At 42.6% G+C, this 27,001-nt stretch overlaps 1 protein-coding gene across 1 annotated transcript in view; it reads right to left on the reverse strand.

Annotated features, from left to right (window-relative positions):
- Window positions 1-27,001, reverse strand: part of pdzd2 (PDZ domain containing 2) — a 58,746-nt gene that overhangs the window by 4,187 nt on the left and 27,558 nt on the right. The window contains exons 10-23 of the mRNA XM_069687384.1: window positions 22,613-22,727; window positions 22,461-22,534; window positions 22,002-22,227; window positions 20,837-20,954; window positions 19,917-20,049; window positions 19,424-19,511; window positions 19,155-19,258; window positions 16,650-16,821; window positions 13,688-14,946; window positions 13,345-13,489; window positions 5,497-7,969; window positions 3,431-3,548; window positions 3,227-3,328; window positions 247-517 (exon numbers count right to left, since the gene is read on the reverse strand). Of these exons, the coding sequence (XP_069543485.1) occupies window positions 247-517; window positions 3,227-3,328; window positions 3,431-3,548; window positions 5,497-7,969; window positions 13,345-13,489; window positions 13,688-14,946; window positions 16,650-16,821; window positions 19,155-19,258; window positions 19,424-19,511; window positions 19,917-20,049; window positions 20,837-20,954; window positions 22,002-22,227; window positions 22,461-22,534; window positions 22,613-22,727 (5,398 nt within the window). The remainder of the gene's footprint in view (window positions 1-246; window positions 518-3,226; window positions 3,329-3,430; window positions 3,549-5,496; window positions 7,970-13,344; window positions 13,490-13,687; window positions 14,947-16,649; window positions 16,822-19,154; window positions 19,259-19,423; window positions 19,512-19,916; window positions 20,050-20,836; window positions 20,955-22,001; window positions 22,228-22,460; window positions 22,535-22,612; window positions 22,728-27,001) is intronic.

The following is a 27,001-nucleotide window of genomic DNA, read 5'->3' on the forward strand; positions in this document are numbered from 1 at the left end:
AGTTAACTTCCTGCCAGCTGATGACAGCTAACACTGCAACACCAAGAGCTGCTCATGAGGTTAATGCTTGTGTTAGAAACAGTGAAATGGTCGAGAGGAGCCCGACCAGTGGGCTGACATAACAAGTAGATTTTGAAATTGGCTTCATAATGAACAATAACATGGGCACATGAGAGGAGGCGCTGTTGCATTAAGATTTATCTCAGCTTTGTCTTTCCTGTGTTGAGATGGAAGCATCGGCCTTACCTGCTCCAGGTTCCAAACACTTTCTCCTGGCAGAGCACATACTCTTTGGCAGGAGAGCGGAGTCTTGTCTGTCAGAGATACTTAGTTCACCGTCCTTGTGTCTCCCAATGACCACTAAGGCTTGATTGGACAGCCGGGCTTGATGAAGGCAGGACACAGCCTCCCCGTGGGTTCTACCCTCCAGACTTGTGCCATTTATAGATAAAATAGGGTCACCTTTTTGGATTGTACCTTCAAGACTCGCTGCACCTTTGGTGAAGACCCGATGAACCTGAACACAAAGGGACATTTTGCAGTATTTCCACCTACTGTAATGCAAGAACTGTTAAAACCTGGCCAGCCTCGTCTGTACTTTTTTCTCTCACTTTAACATCTATATTACAATTCAGTCATTTATTATTTATATTTCATTCTGCATGATAACTTCCCTCTCCTACAAACATGTATCACATCTATGTGGGTATCTTGTCCCACCTCATGACATCAGTTTCATAAATTCATCCCCTCGTATGCACAAAATTGGAAAGTCAGTGAAATAGGCTGTTTTAAGTTGTTGAGGATATCGATCTTGAGATCAGTCTATAAAAAGTATTTCCAACCTTAACTTACTGTCACAATATGTTTAACTCATTCACACTCTCTCTCACTTTCTCATTCCCACAATTTCACATTCGTATTAATTCATTAAAATGGACGGTTTGGATGGTTGTTTCATGAAGTCTTTCAGTCAGTTGATGATAGGGGATGCTTTGATGTTATATTGTTAGTTAGGCATTGACAATTTTGTAACAGGACTGTAAGCTAGATTGTAAGCAGCCAACAACGGGCTTTGAGGTGGTTGAGTCCACTGATTTCTTTCTGTTCCAGGTTGTTGATGTGTTTTGTCCAGGTCTTGTTGCTTTGGAAAGTGATTCAGAGGAATGTTGCTGCTTTGCTGCTCTTGTCCCTTTGGTTGTACAGTGTAACATTGATGTTGTGGAGCTGTAGGGGTAGCTTCTTGACGAAGGGGATGCATTGTGTCTTGAGAGGGTTGAGTTTGATTCTCCACCTTTGACCAGTTTTGTATTTTTGTGATGCATGCGTGTAGTTTCTTGGCTGCTAGTGTTTGGTATTTGGAGCTGGACCAATAGAAGAGGTCATCTGTGAAGACGTCAACATTTACTGCCCCTCAGCCACCATAGCCAGAGATGAACAGAAACAACAGAGGAGGACTCAGAAGTGTGGCCTGGGAGACTCTTGTCGGGGGCTGAAAGGTGTTGAGATGGCACAAGCAACTTTGATTTTGAGTCGGTGGTTATCAAAGAAGCTGGCGACAATAAATTGGGATGGTTTTAGGAGTTTGATACTTGTGTCCTGTCATCTGCCTTTTAGTTCGTAGTGCCATACCTTATCAAAAGCTTTTTCAATGTTGAAGAATATTGACAGAGTTATGTCTTTTTTATTAAGTTTCTGTGGATGTGTTCTGATAAGTAGAGGATGTTGTCTTCCTTTTCTGAAACCGTCTTGGTGATTTCCGAGGAGGCCCATTGTTTCTATGAGATGCAGTGTGTATTCTGACAAACAGTTTACCAATGTGGCTAAAGGAGCTTTATGGGGCGATAGCTTGTGGCTTTGCGTGAGTCTTTTCCTGGTCTGCTGATCATGGTGATGACTGCAGTTTTCCAACATGAGAGGAAGTGGCCAGTTGTGAAGCAGGTGGAGAGTATAACGTCCATCTAAGTGTCCAAGGTGCTGAAGGTAGGTGACAAGGTGCTGAAGGTAGGTGACAGGTGCTTGCTATATAAGTATGATGTCCACGTTGTCTCTCATGGTGCTTTGTTTTAATTTTCTCGTGGTGCTTTGTTTTTAATTTTTTTTCAGGTGCAGTTGTATTTTGTGGGTGGTGACTGGTTTTTTGAGTGAATGGTTTTGGGATTGGCTGAGTTTGTCTCTGTTGGTTCATGTTTTGCTTTTTCTTTATCGACCAGGTCTTCCTGTGTGCCGTCAAACTGTGGATCATTTGTGAATGAGTGGACATTTTCAAAGTAGTTATGGAAATGTGTGGCTTTTTATTTATTGTCATTGATGACTGCGCCGCAGGATTTGAGTGGTGGTGTGTTACTGCTTTCTGGGTCTCCATCCTATTTCATTTTTGTCATGGTTGAGTTGTCTGTTAAAAGAGTTCCAGGTTTTCTGTTTGTGTTTTAATAGTGCCTTGGAGTCTGTATATTTCTGTTTGATGTGGGGTGCTCTGAACCTAATTAATTCTCTTCGCAGCTTCCTTTTGTGTTTTATGAGTTTGAGGAGATGGAGGAGGGTGTGGGGGGGAATTGTGTCTGGGTTGGTGATTTGACAGAGGTTAGGGGGATTGTTTCCTCTCTGTCTTGGGTGAGATGCAGCAGTCATGTGATGCAGCTCCATCACTCTGCTTCTTTCTTAAATAGTCATTGTCCTCAGTCATGGTTTCTTTGCAGCACTTCCACCATGAAGGTCTGATTGACGCTGTCTTACAAAGGCTGTTGCCTGAGTTACACACATTTTTTGAGCAGTGGTCCAGGTGCATCTATAATGTTTTATACAACTGAAACTTAAGCAGAGGTCGCACATCAAAGTTTGGAACAGCAGCAGTCTCAGAACCTTTTGATCCACCTTCATACAGTTTAAATCAGCTGTGAACAGCACAAGGATCATTCATATTGATCTATAGATGATGACTGATGTTCTGATATTCCTGCTTTATTCACATTATACATTACTTTCTTTAAACACATCTTCTGCCTGGAGAGTTAATCCTGGGAAGTCAACAGGAACGCTGCAGTATTTTAGCTCAGTACCCGTTCAGGATTGGAATACTGGAACAATTATATAGAACACATATGTTAAGACTTAAAGCCCCAACAGCATATTCTTCCCCCTGTGCTTGTATCAAGACATAGACCATCCCATTATCGCTGAGCTGTGATGATATCCAGCACTCCATTTACATTAGACTTGTACTCACAGTTATTTCTTTCTGCTCAAGGTCGACTCCTCCAGCAACACTAAAACCAAGGCCTGTCCCATCTTCTTTACTCAGGACAACAAGCTGAGTGGAACTGTTAACCTGCAGAGTTAAAGTGACAAACCATTCAGAAAGAGTGAAAATAGGACTGAAACTGGAGTGTGTGTTGTAAATATACTGTATGTATGAGCGGGATGGTGATACCTCTAAGGGGACCTTGGTCTCCTGAAGCAGGGCTGACACGTATGCTTTAGCTGTCGGGGAGGACAGCAGCGTTTGTAGCTTACACTGATTCCCAGATGAAGCAAACAGCTCCTTTAAACTGCACACAAAAGGAGGGAAAGTGAACACACTGACTGTCATTTCAAACAAGACTAACCTTTTAAATAAAAATGTTCAGAAGAGAAAACAATCAAACTGAAATGTGCACTTATGCTACTGGTTGTTGTGTCCATATGACCCAAGAAAAGTAACTATCTGTTCCTCAGACAAAAAGTCAGCTGGTATTGGCCAAGAAAACATTTTTCCCTTCATAATTCTTTATTACAATCTAGTTGAGATCTTTAAAATATTTGTACATTAATATATTCCTTTTTGCTGCATTATGAGATCCATGTTCAGTCCTCATCAGGAAAATACAGCCAAAGAATGAATGCATGAACGCCTGCTTATTACCCCGCCTGTATCGAAGCAAGGTGAGCAATATAAAGAAGTCGGTTCCAGATCACATTCAGGTATTTAGGTCCACAGCAGCAGCCAGTACGACAAAGCTGGTTCAACATACCGACACATCTTTACGTTATCTGGCTTCACAAAAACCAACAAACTTCATCACAAGAAGGTGGTTATCAACTCGATATGTATACTCAGAGTTTCTCAATCTGGCGAAGAGCACGTTCACATAAAGGGGCGGGGTTAGCAGCATTTGATTAATCTCGTGGACAGGTGGACTGGCAGCAGAGTGACATATTTTACAAACAGGGAAAAATCTATAATATCGGAAATGTTTGAAGTTAAAGACATAATCCAAAACACAGATGCAAAAATGGAGGAAGAAAATCATGTGAATGTATCAGTTAAAAGGCTTCAATATCACTGCCCATCATTAGAGTAGGAGCACTTCTGGCTTTAAGATATGAATTTATGGAATACACTTCATCAAAATCAGATTTCTAGCCAAATCCATTTTGATGAGGTCATACTTGTGCAAATTGAGATTAGATTTTAATGGGATGTTATTGTAACGACGTGTATTCACGATGTGGTTCAGTTTGAGCCTCTTTGTTTCAGCTGCTTTGACAAACGGACTGATGAGCAAAGAAGAAATAAAACCAGCATTCAAAACAGGAGGTAGGTTTCCTGTCACATCTTATAAGTCCAGATAGCACGAGGCTTCAGAGCTTCAGTCTCTACTGTAGGATGATGTAAGTGGACAGAAGCTCCATGAAATGCAACTCATCTCATAAAAGTGGTCATTGAGAGACAGACGTCTCACTGTCAGCACACCGAGCTCCACGTAAGTCTTCTACCATTGGTGATGTCATCCATCCATCCATTATCTATACCCGCTTTATCCCGAACAGGGTCACAGGGGGTAGAGCCTATCCCAGCTCACATTGGGTGAAGGCGGGGTTCACCTGGACAGGTCACCAGTCCATCAGAGGACAGAGAAACAGACGGAAACAAAGACCGTTCACACCTCAGGAACATTTGTAGAACCACCAGTTAACCTGAGGTTCATGTTTCTGGATGGTGGGAGGAAGCCGGAGAACCGAGAGAACCCACGCAGGCACGGAGAACCTGCAGACTCACACAGGAAGGCCGGGATTCAAACCCAGAACCTTTTTGCTGTGAGGCGACAATGATAACCGCTGCACCGCTGTGCCGCCCGGTGATGTCATTTTTACAAGAAAATTGATTGGTCAGTAGGCGGAGCTTTAATATGTTTTGCTCTGTTATCTTGAATTTAACCTGCTCCTGAAAACCCAGAAGTTAATCTGAGTTACCACGGTAACCACAGATCCTGCTTGATAGTAAAGACCTCAGGTGTTTCAGGTAAGGTTGATATAATCTGGGTATTAAGCAGATAGAACCTACTCTCACATGACTGTATGTTCATTATTAGTTCTTATAGAAATGAGTGATTTTAACATTTGGATGGAAACGAAATGTTTGGTTTATAAGCAAAGAGTGAATGAACTGCAGGTCAAACATTTTCAAATTTCTATATATAAAATAAGTAATATATAAATTAATATAAAATTGCCCACCTGATGGACCAACCGAGCTGTCGTCCGCCGGTCTCTGGGGTTTCCAGGCGAGTCTCAGCAGCGCCACCTTGGCTCACCTCGGTCACAGCCACTGTTGTCAGGGGAGCAGAGGGTGGGGAGCTCTCAGCTGCTGTGGGGTGGAGGTCAGACTCTGATTCATCTCCAGCTGGACCATGTCCTCTGGTGAAGTCCTCAGTGCATAGCTTTTGTAACTCAGGCATGCTAAGAGCCCTGAACTGCCGCAGCCTGCAGTGGGGAAGTCTGCCGTGTTTCCTCCGCAGCACCGGAGGCGTCTGTGCTGCCATCCCATCCACAGCTTTGTGAACTTCAGCCTCAGGAGATTTATTAAGAAACAGTGAGCAGGGTGGGACAGCACCTGAAGTCTCAACACAAGAGCTGAAACTCCTTTGTCCAGCCCGGCAGTCCACAGTATTAACTGAGCCCATATAACCTGCAATCCTTTGGTTCAGTGAGGCTCGATACGCCAAAGCATAAGACTGGTTTTCACTGCTTTTAGCCACAGGTTTGTCAAAGTTAGCAAGGTTTTCAAAGGACTTTATTTTATGTCGGACAGAGAAGGGATTGTATTCCGCAGACAAGGCCGTTTCTGCAGAGACGCTGCGTTTGTCCATTGTCTTTATGTACAGTCTGGATGTGCTGGACTTCAGGCTCTCCGTCTCCACAGTCAGACTCGGTTTTGAGACATTACCTGTGTTTGTATGAGCTGCTGGAGAATAACACAGTGAATTAAATACAGTGTCACTGAGAGGGCCGTTCGTTTTTTCTCCTGTGATAAAGGTGGGAGACAGCAGAGATGCTAATCTATCCTCTGCATTGGTTTTAGGGTGTTCAGAGTCTCTTGAATTCACTGTTTCATTGTGTGACATAGCTGGTGATGATGATCCAGGTAAGGAGGACAGCTGAACTTCTATAAATGTTCTCTGAGTGACAGATGGGGCGGATCGGCCCCCTGATGTGGATGTTGCTCTGGAACCTAAATGGACGTCCTTCCCTTTGGCCACTTGTACAGTTTGTAAAATGCCACCTGAATGTCCATCATCAGCTGTGATTTGGATTCTGTCACTCACTCTAGGCAAAGAAAGGCAGCCTATCAGGTCAGACTGGTTACTGGCCTTCAAGAAGCTGGACATGGTGGCAGCTGGTGGTGATTTTAGAGACGTTTTCAAGGAAGCTTCTGTGTCTGAAGGAGCTGGACTTTGAGTCCTAGAAGGTTTTTGGAGAGGCTCCTCCAGTGGTTTGCTCTTACTCTTAATACTTAGACCCCTCAGTTTGGGTGGACCACTTTCAACCTGAACTTTAAAGTTGCTGCACTTCACAGAACTGTCTGAAGTATTAAGGAGTTTTAGGCCAGACGTCTTCTTCAGTAAGGAGCTGGCTTTAGGGTATAAACTAGTTCTACTTTCCACAACTTTTTGTCTGTTTATCAGTGAGGGTGGCGGTCTGGAATCAGACCTGCTCCTGGAACCTGCCGTCTCTGACTCCCTTGAGGGTGTTAGTGTGTTCAGATGATTGAATAAATCGGAGGTCAGAGAGGCATCGCTCTGAACATGAACAGGAGCCCCTTGGGTGACATGGTTGGTGTCTGGTGGTGAGGGCTTCCTGTAAATGCTGAGGCTTCTGGGGCTGGATGCTACATACGGTTTCATTGATTCACTGTTAATGGGGCCCTCTATAGCTGACACTGGTGCTGTGCTGTTGGACGGCTGGCATGGTGGCTGGTTATAGGAGCCCTCTGAGCACTCGATGGTTCTAACAGAGTTTTCTTTCTTCATCAGTGAGACCTCGGAGGAGATCTGTAGCACATCAGAGGTCCGAGTCCGCTGTTCATTTGGATTGCTTACATGCTGAAGAGGAGTGGATCCATTTGGTGACGGGTTTAAAGTAGAGGGTCCCCTAGCAGCAGGTTTCTGGGTATCACAGGAACAAAACTCCACTTGTTCCTCATCTGAAGAGGAATCCTGGAGACTATCGTCCATCTTATTGACCGTCAGACTGTCAGTGGTGGAGTCACTGTCTGAATCACTGTCATCTCTTGGGGGGTACATATGTTCAGAACCAGCATCGGGCCATTTAGGATCTGAGCCACTGTTTTCCTTTTGTCTGCTCATACGTGTCTCCTCATTTAGGATGGCAGCCTTTTCATTTTCTACATCAAAGTTTTCCAGCAGACTGGACTGTGTGGGAACATGATCACCAGCCTCCTCAGACAGAGCTGCAGCATTTTGTCTTAAACAGCAGGATTCATTAGGGAGTGCTTTGAGAGAGGATTCAATGTGTGTATCTGCATCACATGTCACTTCTGATAAAATGTCATCGATGTTAGTAATGGGTATTTTTAAGTCGTAGTCTGTTATTACTGGTCCTTCTTCAGACGTTCTCTGAACAGATTTAAGTCTGGTGGCTCCATCACTGCTCCCTGATGACATCATCAGACTGGACAGTCCATCTACAGCTGGGACAACAAATGAAAAGTAAACAGTTGAGTTTGGACTGACGGAGAAGCGGACGACAAGAGTTCACCATTTCATTTATATGCTTTTCTTCTATGCCATAGACTGATCTGGTCAGATAACGTCCATCTAGAAGGTCTTAGAGATGACACAACACTGAATAATGTCACCACCAAAATATTCTACAGCCTGAAATATTCAGAGCATCCCCAAATCTGTTCGTTACATACTGAACTGTGGTCACCTGCAGGTCAGTTACAACTGGAATCTAGATGAAAATCTACCTAATGTTTCTGTTCACCAAAGTCCATGAAAAGGTCACGAGGTCTGTGAGATATATTCATAATAATTAAACAATTGCACAAACTCGAAACCCCCTCATGAGAGGGATGATTGATCATTTCTATTTCCAAATAACAGGAAAATACTCGATCAGATCAAAGACAAACGGCAAAATTCAAACCGCAAGTTGAAATAAGGATGTCTTTTCCTTGCAAAGTAACAGTTTAACTCGAGCTGAGGCCAAAAGAAAAGTTATGAAAGAGATAAAATTATAAAGGTAGATCAAATTAATACCATAGGGCCTCATTCACCGACTGTTCTCAGGAGGAAATGTATTCTTAAACTCACTAATGCAATTTTCACAAAGATTCTTGTTTTCTTTTCTTATTTAGGATTTGTTTTTAATTAACAACAGTCAACCATCAGTCAGACCACTGACACACATCTGAGTCCATGTTTGTGCAGAAGAATTGCTTATTGCTTTTTCTTCAATTCTACAGTTGAATAATATTTTAGAATTCAAATTGGATTGAACTGAGATTTTTTACAAAAAAAATTACATGATCTTTATATAATTGTTTTTAGCATTAAAGTCTCTCCACTAACACGCTGAGGACAACAGACCGGATGTCCAGGTTTGACTGTAATTATCTGTTTGTTCGTAAATAAAATGCTTTAAAGTTATTTTGACTTTTAGTAATAATTTACAATTAATCTCTGGAAGGAAACATCACTGAATAGAACAATAAAGCTTTGTCTTTATTTTTTCTCCAGGATGTCCAGGACCATCAGTGTTCGGGTCGTTCTCTCCGGGATGTCCAGGACCATCAGTGTTCGGGTCGTTCTCTCTGGGATGTCCAGGACCATCAGTGTTCGGGTCGTTCTCTCCAGGATGTCCAGGACCATCTCAGGTCAGATGAGGCGATGCTGAACAGGATTTGGGTGGAGGTCTGGAGGTCCTGCTGCAGGAGCATCTGGGCTGTGAGCTGCCGGTTCTGCTCTTTCCTTCATCTCCTGATCCAGTGTTGTACATGTATATTATGATTAATTGCATCTAATGTATTTTCTTTCTTGATTTTTCCTCGATTAAAGGTGCTACTAAACATGGCAGCTCTGTAGCTGCTCACTTCCTGCAAAATACCCCCAGAACTATTGAAGTTCAGTGCTCCACCGTCTTTCAGCATTATGTTTTTCTCATCTTCTTTTTTCTCCATCACTTTCTGGGACTCCCTGCAGTCTCATGCTCTTTAATGGACATTGGCAGGGTTTTACTTATGCTAATGAGGAACAACTGAAACACGCTTTGAACTTAGGGGGACACTGCATTGATCATTATAGGAACACAGGTGCTAAAAAAAATCTGCATTTTAAGAACGCGTCATGAATCTGAGAGACCTTTTTTTTTAGGACTTCTGGAGAAAGAAAATTACAAAACACTTAAGATATTGGTGAATGAGGCCCGATGTTATTATAAACAATAAATATCATCGTATTAATGGAATGTAATGGACCCTCATGAACATCTTGCAATCCGTCTAACAAAAATAAGGAGACCGTGCATGCACTGCAAAACACTGCAAAACACAACAACTACACACAGATGAGGTTATGTTAGATAATGTATAGTTCTGTAAGCAGAGACTACGAGTTAGCATGTACACACCTGCGGTCGGGAAGAAGGAAGAGAACTAATTGATTAGTTCAGAAAATGTTGGTACATTTTCAAGTTTCTACAGCTGCTAAATTACAAAACTTAATTATGGACACTGCTGTGGTGCTGCAGGACGTCACATGACTAGTTATTCTAATGCTGTCTGTTATATCACAGACTCAGCTGGAGAAGACATAAAGAAGACTAAAACGCTCAAATTTAAAAGATAAGATTAAGTTCCCAAAATATGAAGTTCAGAGTTGGAGGATGTGACTTTCTGGAATTGAACAATTGTAATTGTTCAATCAAATACATTTTATAACTGAGTAGATGATGACATTTTATGTAATCTTATGAAGATGAGCCCAACTTTCTTTAGATTACTGACATGAGAACAAAACTGTTTTAGTGACCAAGAACCAGCGATCCACAGCAACATCCATGCAGCTAAATTCAGATTTACACTTCATTACTACTACAAAGTGATCAGTTACCAAACTGAGACATGGAGAGCATACAGGGAGTAAAGCTACATCTATCACCTGTAACTACAGCTAGAAGATACTGTATGAGATAGTCACCATGGATAGAAAGCCAGATGCTTGCAGGTTGCTGTGGGGGAGTGAGTGAGGGAGGGTTGATCCTACGTCTTAGGTCGGCAGAAAAGGGAAACACATGGTGGTCTATTTAAAGGCATACACAGCAGCAAGCTAACACCGAGTGCTCATAAACACAAGTTTGAAGGAGCTTTCTGATGCACAACAACATCACATGTAGGTGACAAAAATTATGACATCAGACCACATATCCAAAGTCCAGCTGATGATCCAGCTGATTCAACACTCTGCAGTCAGACTGTAACTCTGAAGTCAGACTGTAACTCTGAAGTCAAACTGGAACTCTGAAGTCAGACTGGAACTCTGAAGTCAAACTGGAGCTCTGAAGTCAAACTGGAGCTCTGAAGTCAAACTGGAACTCTGAAGTCAGACTGGAACTCTGAAGTCAAACTGGAACTCTGAAGTCAGACTGGAACTCTGAAGTCAGACTGGAACTCTGCAGGGGCTCATTGTAATGATTGAAGTGTTTCAGTGATCAGTCCTTCTGTCAATGTTCAGGTCTGTGAGCTTCAGTTGGTTTGTTTGTTCCTCATGTCACTGTGTCTCTCTACCCACTAAAGGTCCCTGTCTGTCTCTGTCCCCTTATCTGGAGCCTCATTATAAAACATTAAACAGGATTAACACTAAAAGTGTACACAATGTCCAAAAATGTAAAAAAAAAAAAAAAAAATTGCAGATTTATAAAGCTATGTGAACATTCACCTGCACACAATGTCCTCTTTGTAAATCACAATCCATGTGGAAATGTGCGTAACACAGGTCAGCCTCATGTCCCACCTCCGACACGCCCACATTTAACAGATATGGTCAATGCACCTTATGGATGCTGATCAATATAAAATTAAACCTGCAGCTCACGAGTTTCTTGGTGAATTGAGGCAACAACGGAGAGGAAAACCTGGTGAAATTTTTCTGACAGAAATGGAGGAGCTTGTAGACGAAGTGGAGGATATAAAGAACGTGTTGTTTGGTGGTCAAAGCTGTGGGGTCACCAGCACAACAAAGGTCTTTGTCAATTCAGGCTTGAAATCAGGAAAAGGCAGAAAGAATCTCCTGAATCTGCCACATCCTGACATCATCATGAATTTAAGCAGTTGCAGAGCTCCACTACTGATCAGAGTCGATTCAACCAACATCGAGTTCAACCAACACTGAGTTTGACCAACAGAGTTCAAACAACACTGAGTTCAACCAACACTGAGTTCAAACAACACTGAGTTCAAACAACACTGAGTTCAACCAAAAGAGTTCAACCAAGAGTTCAACCAACACTGAGTTCAACCAAGACTGAGTTCAAACAACACTGAGTTCAACCAACACTGAGTTCAAACAACACTGAGTTCAACCAACACTGAGTTCAACAACACTGAGTTCAAACAACAGAGTTCAACCAACACTGAGTTCAACCAACACTGAGTTCAACCAAAAGAGTTCAACCAAGAGTTCAACCAACACTGAGTTCAACCAAGACTGAGTTCAAACAACACTGAGTTCAAACAACACTGAGTTCAAACAACAGAGTTCAACCAACACTGAGTTCAACCAACATTTAGTTTCTACAATGTGTCTCCAGATCGAGTTTGATCACGAGTCCAGTTTGTTTTAATAAATTGTGGATATTATGAGACCAAAGTAAGGTGCATGGTTAAAAGGTTGTACTTAGGCTCTTAAATAATCCATGTGGGTTTAGCGTTAAATAAACCAATCAGTGTTGTCTCCCTTTCTATCTTTCTATCTCCAAACTGTCTGTGACTGCTGCCTGCCTGTTGGTCCCTCACACATCAGTGGATTAAAGAAATGTACCGAGGATGGTCTCCACGTCTGAGTTTCGTTTCACTCTTTTTAGGACTTGTCTGACACGAGCCAATCAGCTTGGCAGGCCACCTGGAAATATTTATGGGTCGTGGTAGTGTTGAACACTTATCAGTATCAATGGAAATTACTGTTTTAAACACAAATGTGGGGAAACTTTCCTACTTATGCATACTGGTTTGTTTCCAGTGAGGCTGATTTTTGTTACTGTCCTCTAAAGAAAGCATAAAAAACTCACTTTACACTTTATCACTTTACTTTGATGGCCGACAGTATTTATTTGAATGGAGGTGAATAGAAAACTACTTAAATGAAATTAAACAGAAGAGACAAAGAAGGAGGCGAAGGCAACAGGACAGTCCTGAATGATAATAAAACTCAACTGAACTCTGCACAAACAACTTAATTTTTCTTGACCCACAATCAAAAGCTGGATGGGACCAATAGTTGATCAACATATTATTCTCCTACTTTTTGTGTTTACTTTAGCTAGTGAGAGATAAAGCGTTTACATGTTTGAGTTTTGATTAGGCAGAAGAACATTGTTTTTTTCTAATTTCCCTCCGGCCTGTTGGTGAATATAGGGAGACTCATCGTATTGAAAAAGTGTCTTTTACCAATAAAACCCAGGTTGTTGATTTTGGCCTCAGTTTTGCAGCTGTTACTGATTCCATTTTGATAGAAGTTGAAAAAATATCCTCAAGCTTGATGGGTTAATTATTTACTTTTATGTTTGAAGTGTGATGATTGGTCAACAAAATTAATTGGCTGAGGATGTCCGATGGCACGAAGACAAAACTTCCATGCCAGATCTCCTCATGTTTATGCCTCTGCACCAGTGACACCAAAGGTGAAGGAACCTTCCTGGACTCCACAGTCACCAAACTAACCTCAGGAAAGGACCACATCTCAGTTATAATACTTAAGACGCTCCAGTGTGAAGCAGTAAATTAAATACACAACAGCAGTATCCACTCTGGCGCTGGATGAAAGTGACTCTAAATCAAGGTCTTACCTGAAACTGATCTCTTGACTTCCAAGAACAGTGTCACAGGGAGGTTGTGCATGAGCTCACAGATTTCCTGGTAGCTCACGGAGCACACTAGTTTATGTCCTATTTTGACAATCTCATCTCCAGGACACAGCTTGCCTGTAGATTCCTGGAAGTAAAGTTGAACAAGGACACCAAATTTAGCTTTTCACTCAGTAACAGACTGACTAGTGGACAAGTCTTTAATATCATTAAAGTCTAACTATTTTTTTTGTTTTGTTTTTTAATTCATAGGAGAAGTTTGCCATAAAGTTTGAAGCCTCCATTCACTGATTGCGGAGATGAAGATGAAAGTCATCAAACGTACCCTTTCTGCTGTGCCTCCGGCCTTTAACCCAGCAATGATAACTCTCAGAGGGGACGACCTGATCTCCACGTCAAGCCCAAACGACTCCTCCTCACTTCTTCTCAGGGTCACAGTGTCAACGGTACAAACACCACCAAGATCACTGTTATCTCCCTTCTTATAGAGCTGATGGGGCTCCAACCCTGAAGCACTCCGGGGGGTTCTGCCAGACAGTGGGAGCTGGACCTGGGGTGGGGTTTGGGATGGGACATGAGATGGGGTCTGGAATGGGGTCTGGGATGGGACATGGGATGTGGTCTGAGCTGGGGTCTGGGATGGGAAATGAGATGGGGTCTGGGACGGGGTCTGAGATAGGGTCTGGGCTGGGACATAGGATGGGGTCTGGGATGGGACATGGGATGGGACATGGGATGGGGTCTGGGATGGGACATGGGATGGAGTCTGGGATGGGGTCTGGGATGGGACATAGGATGGGGTCTGGGCGGGGGTCTGGGATAGGGTCTGGGATGGGACATGGGATGGGGTGTAGGATGGGGTCTGGGATGGGGTCTGGGCTGGAACATGGGATGGGGGCTGGGCTGGGGTCTGGGAGGGGGTTTGGAATGGGACATGGGATGGGGTCTGGGATGGGACATAGGATGGGGTCTGGGCTGGGGTCTGGGATGGCAGGTTTGGTGCTTCAATGCTCATCATACTTTTAACCCGTGTGACTGCCTTATGTTCCAGTTTGGGGGAGCGCTTTGACTCCACCTGTCCATCATCTTGATTTGTGTAGTTCTCACTATTGATGGCCAGATTACTGGACACTGAGTCCGTACTGCTTGCCAGCCTGGCCTTGTGGCCAAAGGGGCAGTATAGAGGCATGAAGGGTGACTCAGAACCAGGTGACTCGGACTCCTTAGTACTACCTTCCTCAGCCTGAAACAAACTGACAGATGGTGTCACATCACTGTTTCCACACCTCTGCAGATCTCTGTCTTCACTGTCTACATCTAACGATGCTGTTGCAATCACTACTGTCAAATCCTTTTTTGAAATCTGAGATTGTGTTGGCCTGTGGAAGAGTCCGGTGTTTCCTGTGTTGTCTGAGCCGTCGTCTTCACTCAGCTCATCCTCGAAGCACATCACCCTCCGCTGTCGGAGAAGAGGGCTCCTCACTGCAGCAGGGCTGGAGACAGTAATGGGCTGACGGACCTCCTCTACCGGGGGATTCACAGGGACACAGGGCTCGTCTCGTGGTGTGTTGCAGGGGGTGAAAGCTGAGAATCAGATGCAGATAATATGTAAATAGAATAATTTTATTGGCTAAATAAAAAGATCTTTGGAACTTTTTACATTGTTTTTCATTAGATGAGATAGATATTAAACCAGGCATTCATTCCCAACAAGTAATCCTGCCTTCAATAATAATCAGGATTTATGCCACGATATGATGCGTGATCTGGGGCTGTCCTATAAAAAATTTATAATCCAGAGAGAAACAGTCTAAAACAACATGTCCGCTGATTGAGTCAGACATTTATAAAAACATGACTGCTGCTATGAATCACGTCTACAAACCATCCAACAGCATGATTATAAAAACATGTTCAAACAGCTGAAGACACGATGTATACGAGCTGAGGGTACGACATAATCTTCATTATATGATCTACGACACTTAAAAATATTTCTGTTAACGTTTCACTAACTCATAGTAAAGTTGAACTTTATTGCGTTGTCAGAATAGTAACGTGAAGATGTTGAAAGAGCATAACTGACATCTAATGAACAAAAAATTATTGTTGAGACGGTGGCAGGGAATTTATGTTTGATCAGAAATATGACATGAAAACAGTTGAGCTGAATTATATAAATAAGTATTATCTGGATGCAGCTCAGCATCCCTTCAAAAGAAAAATATCTTATTGTATGTGTTAACTTTGTCAGCCCACACTGAGGCTTGTGTTGCTGTTTATTAAATCGTGTATAAAGATTAAACAAATGTCAATGGAAGTTTAATAAAAGTTTAACCTCAGTTCAAAAGTTACCAATCGTTCCATCTGGATCTGAGTTCAGTTATTTCTAGTGAAGAACAGATATTTTCCGTATTTAACAATGCTATTTTCTGTTGACCTGGTCAGTAAGTTGGGATAATGTATATGGTTTGAATGTTCGTGGTGACAATTCAATTTAAATTCATGTTAGGGTGGAACATGTTCAAACGATGTATATAAAGGGTTACCAGGAACATGTTAGAGGTAAAAAGTTAAATAAATAAAAGCAGATGTTGTTGTGCTGTATGGAGGTTCATCTGATTGGAGTTTTGTATTGATATCAATTCACAGTTATTCTGAATGAAGAATGAAGTTAACGAGGTCTCATGTTACAAACAGGAGAAGAGAATAATTGGCTGTGCTCTCTGGGGGTTAACTCCGCCCACTGACACAGTGGACAGTCCTATTGTGTGATCCGTCTGAATAGTTGGATTACTTCATCCAGACACCAGATAAGAACCTGAATACACTTTAACTCTACTCCAAGGGACGCAGTCACAGTTGTCCCTGAACACTCTGCACCAGGACAAACTGAAGTCTTTGATTTAAAGGAGCTTTTGTTGAATTGCAGCTCCTTGGGGAAGTTTTTTTTTTTTTTTAAACAGCTCTATCATTATCTCTTTTTTTCATACAAAGTTCAACGCTGTATAAGGTGTGTTATTGCTTTATGGCAATAAAACTGTCTGCTGTTTGACTCCACATGAACTCCTCCTATAAGTCATTCCAGGATTCCCACTCCTGAACCCAGGTAAATGTTATCATCTGTATCTGCATCATCAGTAAGAGGTGCTACACATAAACCAAACAAAGCGCTGAGTAATCAAGAAAAAACATCAACAGACTCATTAATAAATTATAATAACAGTTGTTAGTGACAGCTAGGTTTAATCCTAGGTAAACCAGTGCTAGGTCTTCTTGGTACTTACATGGTGAAATCTTAGCATGTGGTTGTGTTGAGTTCTCGTCCAGTGAGGTGCTGCAGCTCTGCTGATGGAGAGCTTCATCGCTGTTGGAGCCCATCAGGATGGATTCAGGCAGGAAGGAGTCGTCCTGGGAGAAGTACTGAGATAACTCCGTCTCTGAGCTCAGCGAGCCCTGCTTCACACAGGACAACAAAGATTACAGTCACAACCACAGGACCTTGAAATAGCTCTGATACATACTGTAACCTTCACAGAGGTACATGGTTAGCAAATGAAAATGAATTGAACTTAAAGAGTCTGTGATTCTACTCAATAACACTTTTTTAAATTCAGTGAATATCTCCTTCAAGTCCGCTAACTGTCTGTTCTGTGTGCTGAAATAAAACCAGGTTCATAAACAGCCCTGAAGTGTAAAAGAAGACCGAGTGGCTCAGAGAGAACACAACACTGTTCCAGTCCGCCAGCAGGAGGCGCTCTATGGGCTTGTGTTTAGGACTGGGGGATGGGAAGGTGGGGATAGTGAATCTGGTTCATGTTAACCATGATGCTAACGTGCTCAACTGGTCAAAAGGATGTCATTGTGATGGAGGAGAGACGGTCGAGAGATTGACAAGGAGGTCCGGAGAAGAACGAAATGTAAGGATGATAACATGAATATTGGAACAGTCAGGGTTACAGCACACAGATTATATTATATTATCTATCCATTATCTATGGCCGCTTTATCCTGAACAGGGTCAGGGGGGGGCGGAGCTTATCCCAGCTCACTTTGGGAGAAGGCAGGGTTCACCTGGACAGGTGGCCAGTCCATCACAGGGACAACACAGAGACAGACAAGCAAAGACCGTTCACGCTCTCATTCACTCAGCAATCTGTAGACCCACCAATTAACCTGAGGTGCATGTCTTTGGACGGTGGGAAGAAGCCAGAGTACAGAGAAAACCCACGCAGACCCATGGAGAACCCATGGAGAACCCACGCGGACACACGGAGAACCCACGCGGACACACGCGCGGACACACGGAGAACCCACGCGGACACACGCGCAGGCACACGGAGAACCCCTGCAGGCACACGGAGAACCTACGCAGGCACACGGAGAACCCACGCAGACGCATGGAGAGCCTACGCAGACGCACGGAGAACCTACACAGGCACACGGAGAACCTACGCAGGCACACGGAGAACCCACACAGGCACATGGAGAACCCATTATATTACATTACATTATATTAAATTGTATTTATTATTATTATATTATATCGTAATATATTATCATTATACTATCAGTGGTACTATCAGTACTATCAGTGGTACTAGCAGTGGTACTAGCAGTGGTACTAGCAGTGGCACTAGCAGTACTATCAGTGGTACTATCAGTGGTACTATCAGTACTATCAGTGGTACTACCAGTACTATCAGTGGTACTATCAGTACTATCAGTGATACTATCAGTTCAGAGTGTGACGAACGCTGTAAATAAAAGCCATGAGGAGATCTGCTGCTGACTGAAAGTCTCAGTTTATCAAACTGAACTTCATGACGACACCTCTGGACACAACTCACACTCCCTCACTCGCTCGTCCACTCATTCTGCTAGTTCACCGTTAGCCTGCAGCTAAAACACTGGAGTAGCCTAAAACCATCAGCACCACTGAAACGTGTCATTAACTTCCATCACCAACAAAACATCCAGAGTCCTACCAGTGCCCCCCCCCTTCTGCCCCGCTCTCTTCAAACCTACTTCATCACACACTAACAAACTCTGAACTACATGATGATCCACTTCAGTCACATGATGCTGCGTTCAGAAAACATAGTTATATTTGTTCAAATATGAATGTCTCCACACTCAGACCTGAACTGTGTCAGGTGCAGTTAAAGTCCTCATTGTGACATCACATGTAGCTTCATATATTCTGTATTACAGTCACAAACTGTTTCGTAAAGCTATGTCACTTGAGCTCAGAAAGATTAGAACCAAAATATTTCCCACTATTTTCTGTCACATGCAGGTATGTGTATGACCACAGGAGGGGATGACATATGACTCTTTCTTTATTTGATCGTACTTTTAAAAAAATAACCGTTTTTTTACCTCAACTTTGTGATGTTGTTGCCCCCTCCAAAAAAACAAAAACAAAATCATAAAACTGTACAAATGCATTGTATCTTCTGAGGAAAGCCGCTGCAAAATAACAGCTGTCACTAAAAAACATCTGTAAAATCATGGACGGGCTGACGGTCGGCCTGCTGACAGAATAAAGACGCTATGTTGTTGTTGGAGGAGCTCTCAGTGAGTACTTCTTCTCAGGGAGTCTCACAACTGCTTAGACCACAAGGATCAGTTACATTACATAACATTTAGCTGACGCTTTTATCCAAAGCAACTTACAATAAGTGCATTTCAACCATGAGTTAAAACATCAGTTAAAAATAATGAATCCGAAGAGGACAATATGTCTCTAGAAGGAAGGAATAACACATGAATATTAAATGAATACTTACTCTACTGGCAGGCTCAAGGAACCTCTTCATGGTCCAGCTGAGAGCGGGCGAACCGTCTCCCTGCCGCTCCTTCACCGCTGGGTGGAGACTCTTTGAGGACGCTCCTGCAGAAGACAACAAATCAGACACCCAGAACAAAGAAATAGGTGTACTTTACCTGAGCGTCTGAGCCATGCTGCTGAGCTGTGGTAACGTAACATGGACATTTGTAAAATGATTGCAGTGCTGGATTCAATAAAGTGGAATGTAAATGCAGGTAAAGATCAGACCTTGGGAAGGAGACGAGAGTCTGTTCCTGCTCATTTTGTCCCGCTGGGTGGATCGAGCTATAATGTGATCCATCTCCTGCTCTGATACCTGAGATGAGACATGTTTTATTGTATTACTGTAAATCTGACCACCAGATACAAACACAACAGTGATGGAGGTATTTTATGAAAATATTTAATTGAAAAAAAGAAGAAAAATGTAAATAGCTTAAAGTACAAAAAGTATCAACTTTATACATAAAATAAGAACGTGTGATTGATTGTGTGATTTCTTCACAAACCGGAAACCTGAGCAGAGAAAATTAAATTCTGAGTTGAGTGGCAAGAAGTCGGATCACGGTGAGTAGGGTGCGGAGCTACAAGTGTGTTGTTGAGGTAAGAAACTCGCACTGTGTTGTCATGTTTATGAACAGAGTTCAGGCTACTCTACAGATGAGAGGCTCGGGAGCTACACACATGTTGAACATCTTAAAAGAGACAGACATGGTTTTACCTTGGGGTTGGGGTGCCGGCTGATGATCAGACTGACTGGTCCAGGGCCACATTCACTGAGGATAGCGTAGGCCTCACTGAGAGCAGCGTGACGAAGACTGACTGAGTCCACTTCCAATATCTGATCTCCACGGCTGCAGAAAGAGGAAACGTGTGAGCACAGGTCGATCTTTATGACAGACAAAACCAGAAACACGAGTCATAAAGAAAGATGAGGACAAACTGCCCATCGGCGAAGAGGATGCTTGATTACATAACTGAGCAAAATGTCAAAATATTTAATTGGGTCATGCAACTAATCTCCGTTTAATGAATTAACTTTTTTTCATGCTCTTCATCTCCATTATAGTTTTTTAAATAGAATAATTATATTATTAAATATCTAGTGTCAGTGTTGGTATATAAGGACATAACATAACATTTTAATAAAGTTCTGATGTCATTTGTTTCACATGCATCTTTATCTGTTCAGCTGCTGAACAGATAAAGCTCTTCATGTTAATTGTCTTGCAGTATTTCCAGGTTGCAGCCTCCAGTTCTATTACCATCCAGCAAGGGGCAGTGTCACTGTTGTTCTGATGGTTGAGAGCTTCCTTCATGAGGAGAGGTTCATTCTCAGGTGGATCAGACAAGTCATCATGTGTTCTCTGCCTCACGGCATTTTGTTTTCATGAGTCTCTATAATTTGTCATTTCTACAGGATTTAACTACGCTGACAACACATTAAACAAAATAATTAAAGATCATCGATCTGTGACTGTTTTCTGTCTGTTTTAAAGCCCTTTTGTTCATATATAAATACACATAAGTCCACATTATTCATGAACACACTTTTCAGTCAGTGGAATATAATTTGTTGTTCACTTCATATTGCATCAGTGCAACAACATATTAACTTTAAAATGTGACTGTATTTTTTACCTGAGTCTGCTGTCCATCTTGGACACAGATCCCAGAGCCAAGCTGTGGATGTAGATTCCAGGAGACGAGTTCTCCAATGTCAGACAGCAAACTCCAATTCCCAGACCAACAGCAGACTCTGCAACAAGCAACAGGTATAAGATAGCAGGCGCTATAAGACAGACCAACAGGTACTATTAGAGACCAACAGGTACTATTAGAGACCAACAGGTACTATAAAAGAGACCAACAGTTACTATTAGACACCAACAGGTACTATTAGAGACCAACAGGTACTATTAGAGACCAACAGGTACTATAAGAGACCAACAGGTACCAACAGGTACTATTAGAGACCAACAGGTACTATTAGAGACCAATAGGTACCATTAGAGACCAACATGTACCAACAGGTACTATTAGAGACCAACAGGTACTATTAGAGACCAACAGGTACTATTAGAGACCAACAGGTACTATAAGAGACCAACAGGTACCATTAGAGACCAACAGGTACCAACCGGTACTATTAGAGACCAACAGGTACTATAAGAGACCAACAGGAACTATTAGAGACCAACAGGTACCATTACAGACCAACCGGTACCAACAGGTACTATTAGAGACCAACAGGTACTATTAGAGACCAACAGGTACCATTAGAGACCAACATGTACCAACAGGTACTATTAGAGACCAACAGGTACTATAAGAGACCAACAGGTACTATTAGAGACCAACAGGTACTATAAGAGACCAACAGGTACCATTAGAGACCAACAGGTACCAACCGGTACTATTAGAGACCAACAGGTACTATAAGAGACCAACAGGTACTATTAGAGACCAATAGGTACTATTAGAGACCAACAGGTACTATTAGAGACCAACAGGTACTATAAGAGACCAACAGGTACCAACAGGTACTATTAGAGACCAACAGGTACTATTAGAGACCAACAGGTACCATTAGAGACCAACATGTACCAACAGGTACTATTAGAGACCAACAGGTACTATAAGAGACCAACAGGTACTATTAGAGACCAACAGGTACTATTAGAGACCAACAGGTACTATAAGAGACCAACAAATACTAACACTGGGTCCTCTGGCCTGGCACATCTCCACAGAGGAGGTGAAATTAAAGTGACCATTAGTATCTGAATGTGTCTGGTTCTCCGACCTTTGTGAAGTGTGACCTCCATTATGATGCAGTCTTTTGGACCGGGACCGATGGCCCTGTGGCTTTCAGCTTCTTCGCCCCCTGGCGGGATGGGCATGGTTCCCCCGCTGATGTTGGAGTTGGGAGAGCTGGAGCGGCTGAGCAGGGTCGGGGTCGGACACGGTGTCAGGCTGGGACTGCGCAGACGGGTCCGAATGGTCAAGGTCACGACGCCTTTCTTTAGTTGCTGTGGGAAAACATAAATGACATTCAGGAAGTGGAAATGGACAAGTTTTAACTTTTATCTTCACACTGAAGCTTCAGACAAAGTCGAACACTGGGCTCTCATAAAAAAAAATACTCCAGCCAGTCTGGGGACATAAAAAATAAATTATTTTGTCTAAAGGAAAAAGTATTTGTCACAAACATTCAAAAAACAAGTTTAACTTTGTGAACACTTAGATACTGTAAAAGTCCAACCTTGAAGGTCTGGATGGCCTGTTGGTGAGTCAGTCCTTGGAGAGACTCACTGTTTACCTCCAGGATCTCATCTCCTACAGACAACAGTAGTTAGACATGAGTGTGAATGTAGATGTCCATCACCGCTCCAGCTGGACTGGCTGACCGTTTACCTTCTTTCAGTCGTCCATCAGCTGCTGCAGCTCCATGAGGGAAAATGGTTTTGACAAAAATCCCCATCTGACCACGAGCGGAGTCGTGCCCACCAACGATGCTGAAGCCCAGACCCTGCAGCACAAACCGAGACACGCCACTCAAGTCAAACGGGTTTTCTAGGAATATAATGTTTGGCATTTTGTTAGATGGTTGATGTGTGACTGAAGAGAGAAGGAAACACAAACATTTAAAATCACAATTCTTTTCAAATAATTTGATTTTACAGATAAACAACACTTTATTTTAACGGTCAGTGTGAACATGAACTCAGATGTTCTCAGCACTGCTCCATGACTGAAACTAAAAATGTGTAATAAATGAAAGAGTTGCATCGGGAGCTTTCAGTGAATCATTTACTTCTGTTCGATCCTCAACATGGTTCCAGCTCCTGATTTCACTATTGATGAGTGTTCTTTGTTCTCTTTGACATTTAATTAATATCAGTGTTTCCAAGAAGCAGGTTTTTGTCTTCTATCAGAAGTCATGATGACTGGAACAATCAATATTGAAGCCACTTCTCGATATCTTTTCTCCCGTCTTTGAAAACAGACCAGAGGACTGAAAAGTTGTAAAAGTTATTCCTGTTTAAAGCAGATGATCCATGTTCATCTAAAAACTACAGACGTTTTTTTTCCAAAATATTATAAAAAAAATATATACAAAAGGATTATTTGTCATCTAGACTGCAATTCAATTCTTTATAAATCCCAGTGTGGTTTTGGGATAAAATAAGGATACTTCATACAAATGGTTCTAAAATGAGTGATGTTTGCATATAGGGATGCTATTCCAACACAACTATGTGGGGTTCCACAGGGGTCTATTGTTGGACCATTATTTTTCCTCATCTATGTCAATGATCTGTCAAATGTCTCAAATATCCTTTCTCCAATAATCAATCAAATTTTAGTTTACTGATAAAGGATGCCAATGTTGGTTTAACTGCTTACGCTATATGGTTTATATTAAATAAACTATCTTTGAATATAAAAAAAAAAAAAAATCTAATTTTTTCATCAGTGGTAAAAAAGCATATTTTAAGGAGTCATCTAAAATCATAATAGAGTCTGTGGAGATGCCTCGAATGTCATCAACAAGACTTCTGGGAATTCTTGTTGATGAGAACTGTCATACTGACTGAGTCAGTAAAAACATGGATAAATCTATTAGTATAATAAGGAAGGTTAATCATCTAGTCTATATTAGATCTCATTTATCCATATCTCTTATATTGTAACGTATTACATTACATTATATTTCATTTATCTGACGCTTTCATCCAAAGCGATTTACAATAAGTGCATTTCAACCATGAGGGCACAAAACCTAATATAGTTTGGGCACTTTTCCTACAATCCTCAATAAACTCTTGATCCTCCAAAAAACGTTTTGTTAGAATTGCAACCCTGAATATTCCCGAACACTTCCACATTATTTTAAAGCTGTTCTTCTATTAAATGCTTGAAAAGGTGCTTAAAAACATTTAACTTCTGTTTCGTAACTGCAACATTCGCATGTAAACATGGTGAACTGCATAGAGCCCTCAATCTCAAAGGGCTCTTCCTCCATCGACACCTTGACCCCCCCTACACACACACACACACACCCCTCTCTGTGATGACTGGCCAGGTTAGGAGACAGCTGGAGAGAATCCACCAGCACAAGGCTGCAGGACCTGACGGCATCAGCCCCGGGGTCATGAAGACCTGCGCCGTCCAGCTGGCTGAGGTCCTACAACACCTCTTCAACCTGAGCCTGAAGCAGGAGGAGGTCCCGGTGCTGTGGAAGACGTCCTGCCTGGTTCCAGTCCCTAAGAAGACGACTCCATCCGGCCTCAACGACTACCGACCGGTTGCCCTCACATCTCATGTGATGAAGGTACTGGAGAGGCTGGTCTTGGCTCACCTCAGGCTGCTGGTGAAATCTTCTCTGGATCCTCTGCAATTTGCGTACCAGCCTCATGTGGGAGTGGACGACGCCATCATCTACCTGCTGCAACGAGCTCAGTCTCACCTGGATGGAACCGGTGACTCTGTGAGAATCACTTTCTTTGATTTCTCCAGTGCATTTAACACCATCCAACCACTGCTGCTGAGTGAGAAGCTGCGGGTGGTGGGGGTGGACGCGTCCACCGTCTCCTGGATCACTGACTACCTGACAGGCAGACCACAGTTTGTCTGTCTGGGCAGTGTGCTGTCTGATACGGTGGTCAGTGGTATTGGAGCTCCACAGGGAACTGTTCTGTCTCCTTCCTGTTCATCTTATACACCACTGACTTCCAGTACAACTCAGAGTCAAGACATCTGCAGAAGTTCTCTGATGACTCTGCAGTGGTAGGATGTATAAGGGATGGACGGGAGGAGGAGTCAGTGGACGGTGTATAAGGGATGGACGGGAGGAGGAGTCAGTGGACGGTGTATAAGGGATGGACGGGAGGACGAGTACAGGGCAGTAGTGGAGGGCTTTGTGGAGTGGGCGGGAAGAAATCACCTCCTCCTGAACGTGGCCAAGACCAGAGAGATGGTGGTCGACTTCAGGAGGAAGACGACGGCTCCACAACCGCTGAGAGTTCTGGGAGAGGAGGTGGACATGGTTGAGGAGTACAAGTACCTGGTGTCTCCATGACAACAGACTGAACTGGAAGACCAACATCAACGCTGTCTACAAGAAGGGGATGAGTCGACTCTTTTTCTTGAGGAAACTTCGATCCTTCAATGTGTGCAGCGAGATGTTGGAGATGTTTTACCATCTGTTGTGGCCAGTGCATTGTACTTCGCTGTGGTCTGCTGGGGGAGCAGCATTGGAGCCGGAGACACCAACAGACTTAACAAACTGGTTAAGAAGGCCGGCTCCATCATCGGCTACAAACTGGACAGCCTGGAAGAGGTGGTGGAGAGGAGGACGCTGAACAAATTATTATCCATATTGGATAATCCTGACCACCCTCTCCACCACCTGCTGCAGGGACAGAGGAGCACTTTCTCTAAAAGATTCCTTCAGCTCCGCTGTCACAAGGACAGATACAGGAGATCATTCCTGATACAGGAGATCATTCCAGATACAGGAGATCATTCCTGATACAGGAGATCATTCCTGCCGACCGCAATTAGACTGTACAATAACTCACCTCTGGCAAAATCCATCACACAACAATAACACTGTTGACTGTGTTTCTTGGTTGTTTGTATATAATATATATAGATATATACTGTACTGTATATACTGTGCATTTTATATTTTTTACTGCTATTTACTGCTATTTTATTGCTTTTCTATTATTCTATTGTTATCTTATTGCTTCTGTATACGGCTGTAGCGAAAAAAAAATTCCCCTCGGGGATTAATAAAGTAACTACCTAACCTAACCTAACCTAAACTCTCCTCCATCACATACTCATCTTTCTGCTTTTATATTGGCCTTATTGTTTCTGCTGTTATAGCCTGTATTTGGTTGTTATTTATTTCCATTATATTCATGTAGAAATATTATTTCTGCATATAAACTTTGTATTTTCTATAATTGTAACCTTTCAATAAGATCGGATGGAGGCTTCAGATCAGCCCACTTGGTTTTCTGCCTCTTCATGCACAGCACTGAATTTTTATATTTTGTAAAATCTTGTGTTTTTACTTTGTGAAAAATAAATCAAATGAAATCACTGAAGCTCCTCCTCCACTGGGCAGCTGTTCTTATTATTCATAATATTAGTTCCCTCTTCACAGCTGATTGACATCACCATGGTGGAGGTCGACCATAACTCCAGAGATCAGAGGCTGTGTGTGTGTGTGTGTGTGTGTGTGTGTGTGTGTGTGTGTGTGTGTGTGTGTGTGTGTGTGTGTGTGTGTGTGTGTGTGTGTGTGTGTGTGTGTGTGTGTGTGTGTGAGTGTGAGTGAATTTCCTCCTGGTTAAAGTCTGGATGATGTCAGTCTGCTGCTTCTTCACTCATCAGAAACACGCAGCAGCTCAGAGGCTTGAAGGAGGAGAGATAATCTGATTGGCTGATGGAAGTCAGCTGTGACAAACCTTCTGATCATCTCTTCATCCTACTTTGCTGCTGGGATACACGTGTTCACCAAATTACCAGAAAGTTAGCCATGCAAACACGCATTATGTTCGTGTTCATGTTTAGGCTTCATATTATGGAAAAACATAAGAAAAACATTGGCTTTCGTCTTTGTCCTTTTCTCATTGTGTCATGTGAAGTTGATGTTTGTGAGAACCTGCAGTTGAACGTTAGTTTGTGTGGTAAACTTATATTTCATCAACTTCTGTTAAAATGTGATGAGGTTCGTCAATGACTGAGATTGGTGACCATTCAGATTGTGTGATCCGCCCTCACCAAGCC

This window comes from Brachyistius frenatus, unplaced genomic scaffold (genome assembly GCF_029030835.1).
Source record: "Brachyistius frenatus isolate BFR_SWC_R1_liver_20210118 unplaced genomic scaffold, ASM2903083v1 Contig_458, whole genome shotgun sequence".
Lineage (NCBI taxonomy): Eukaryota > Metazoa > Chordata > Actinopteri > Embiotocidae > Brachyistius > Brachyistius frenatus.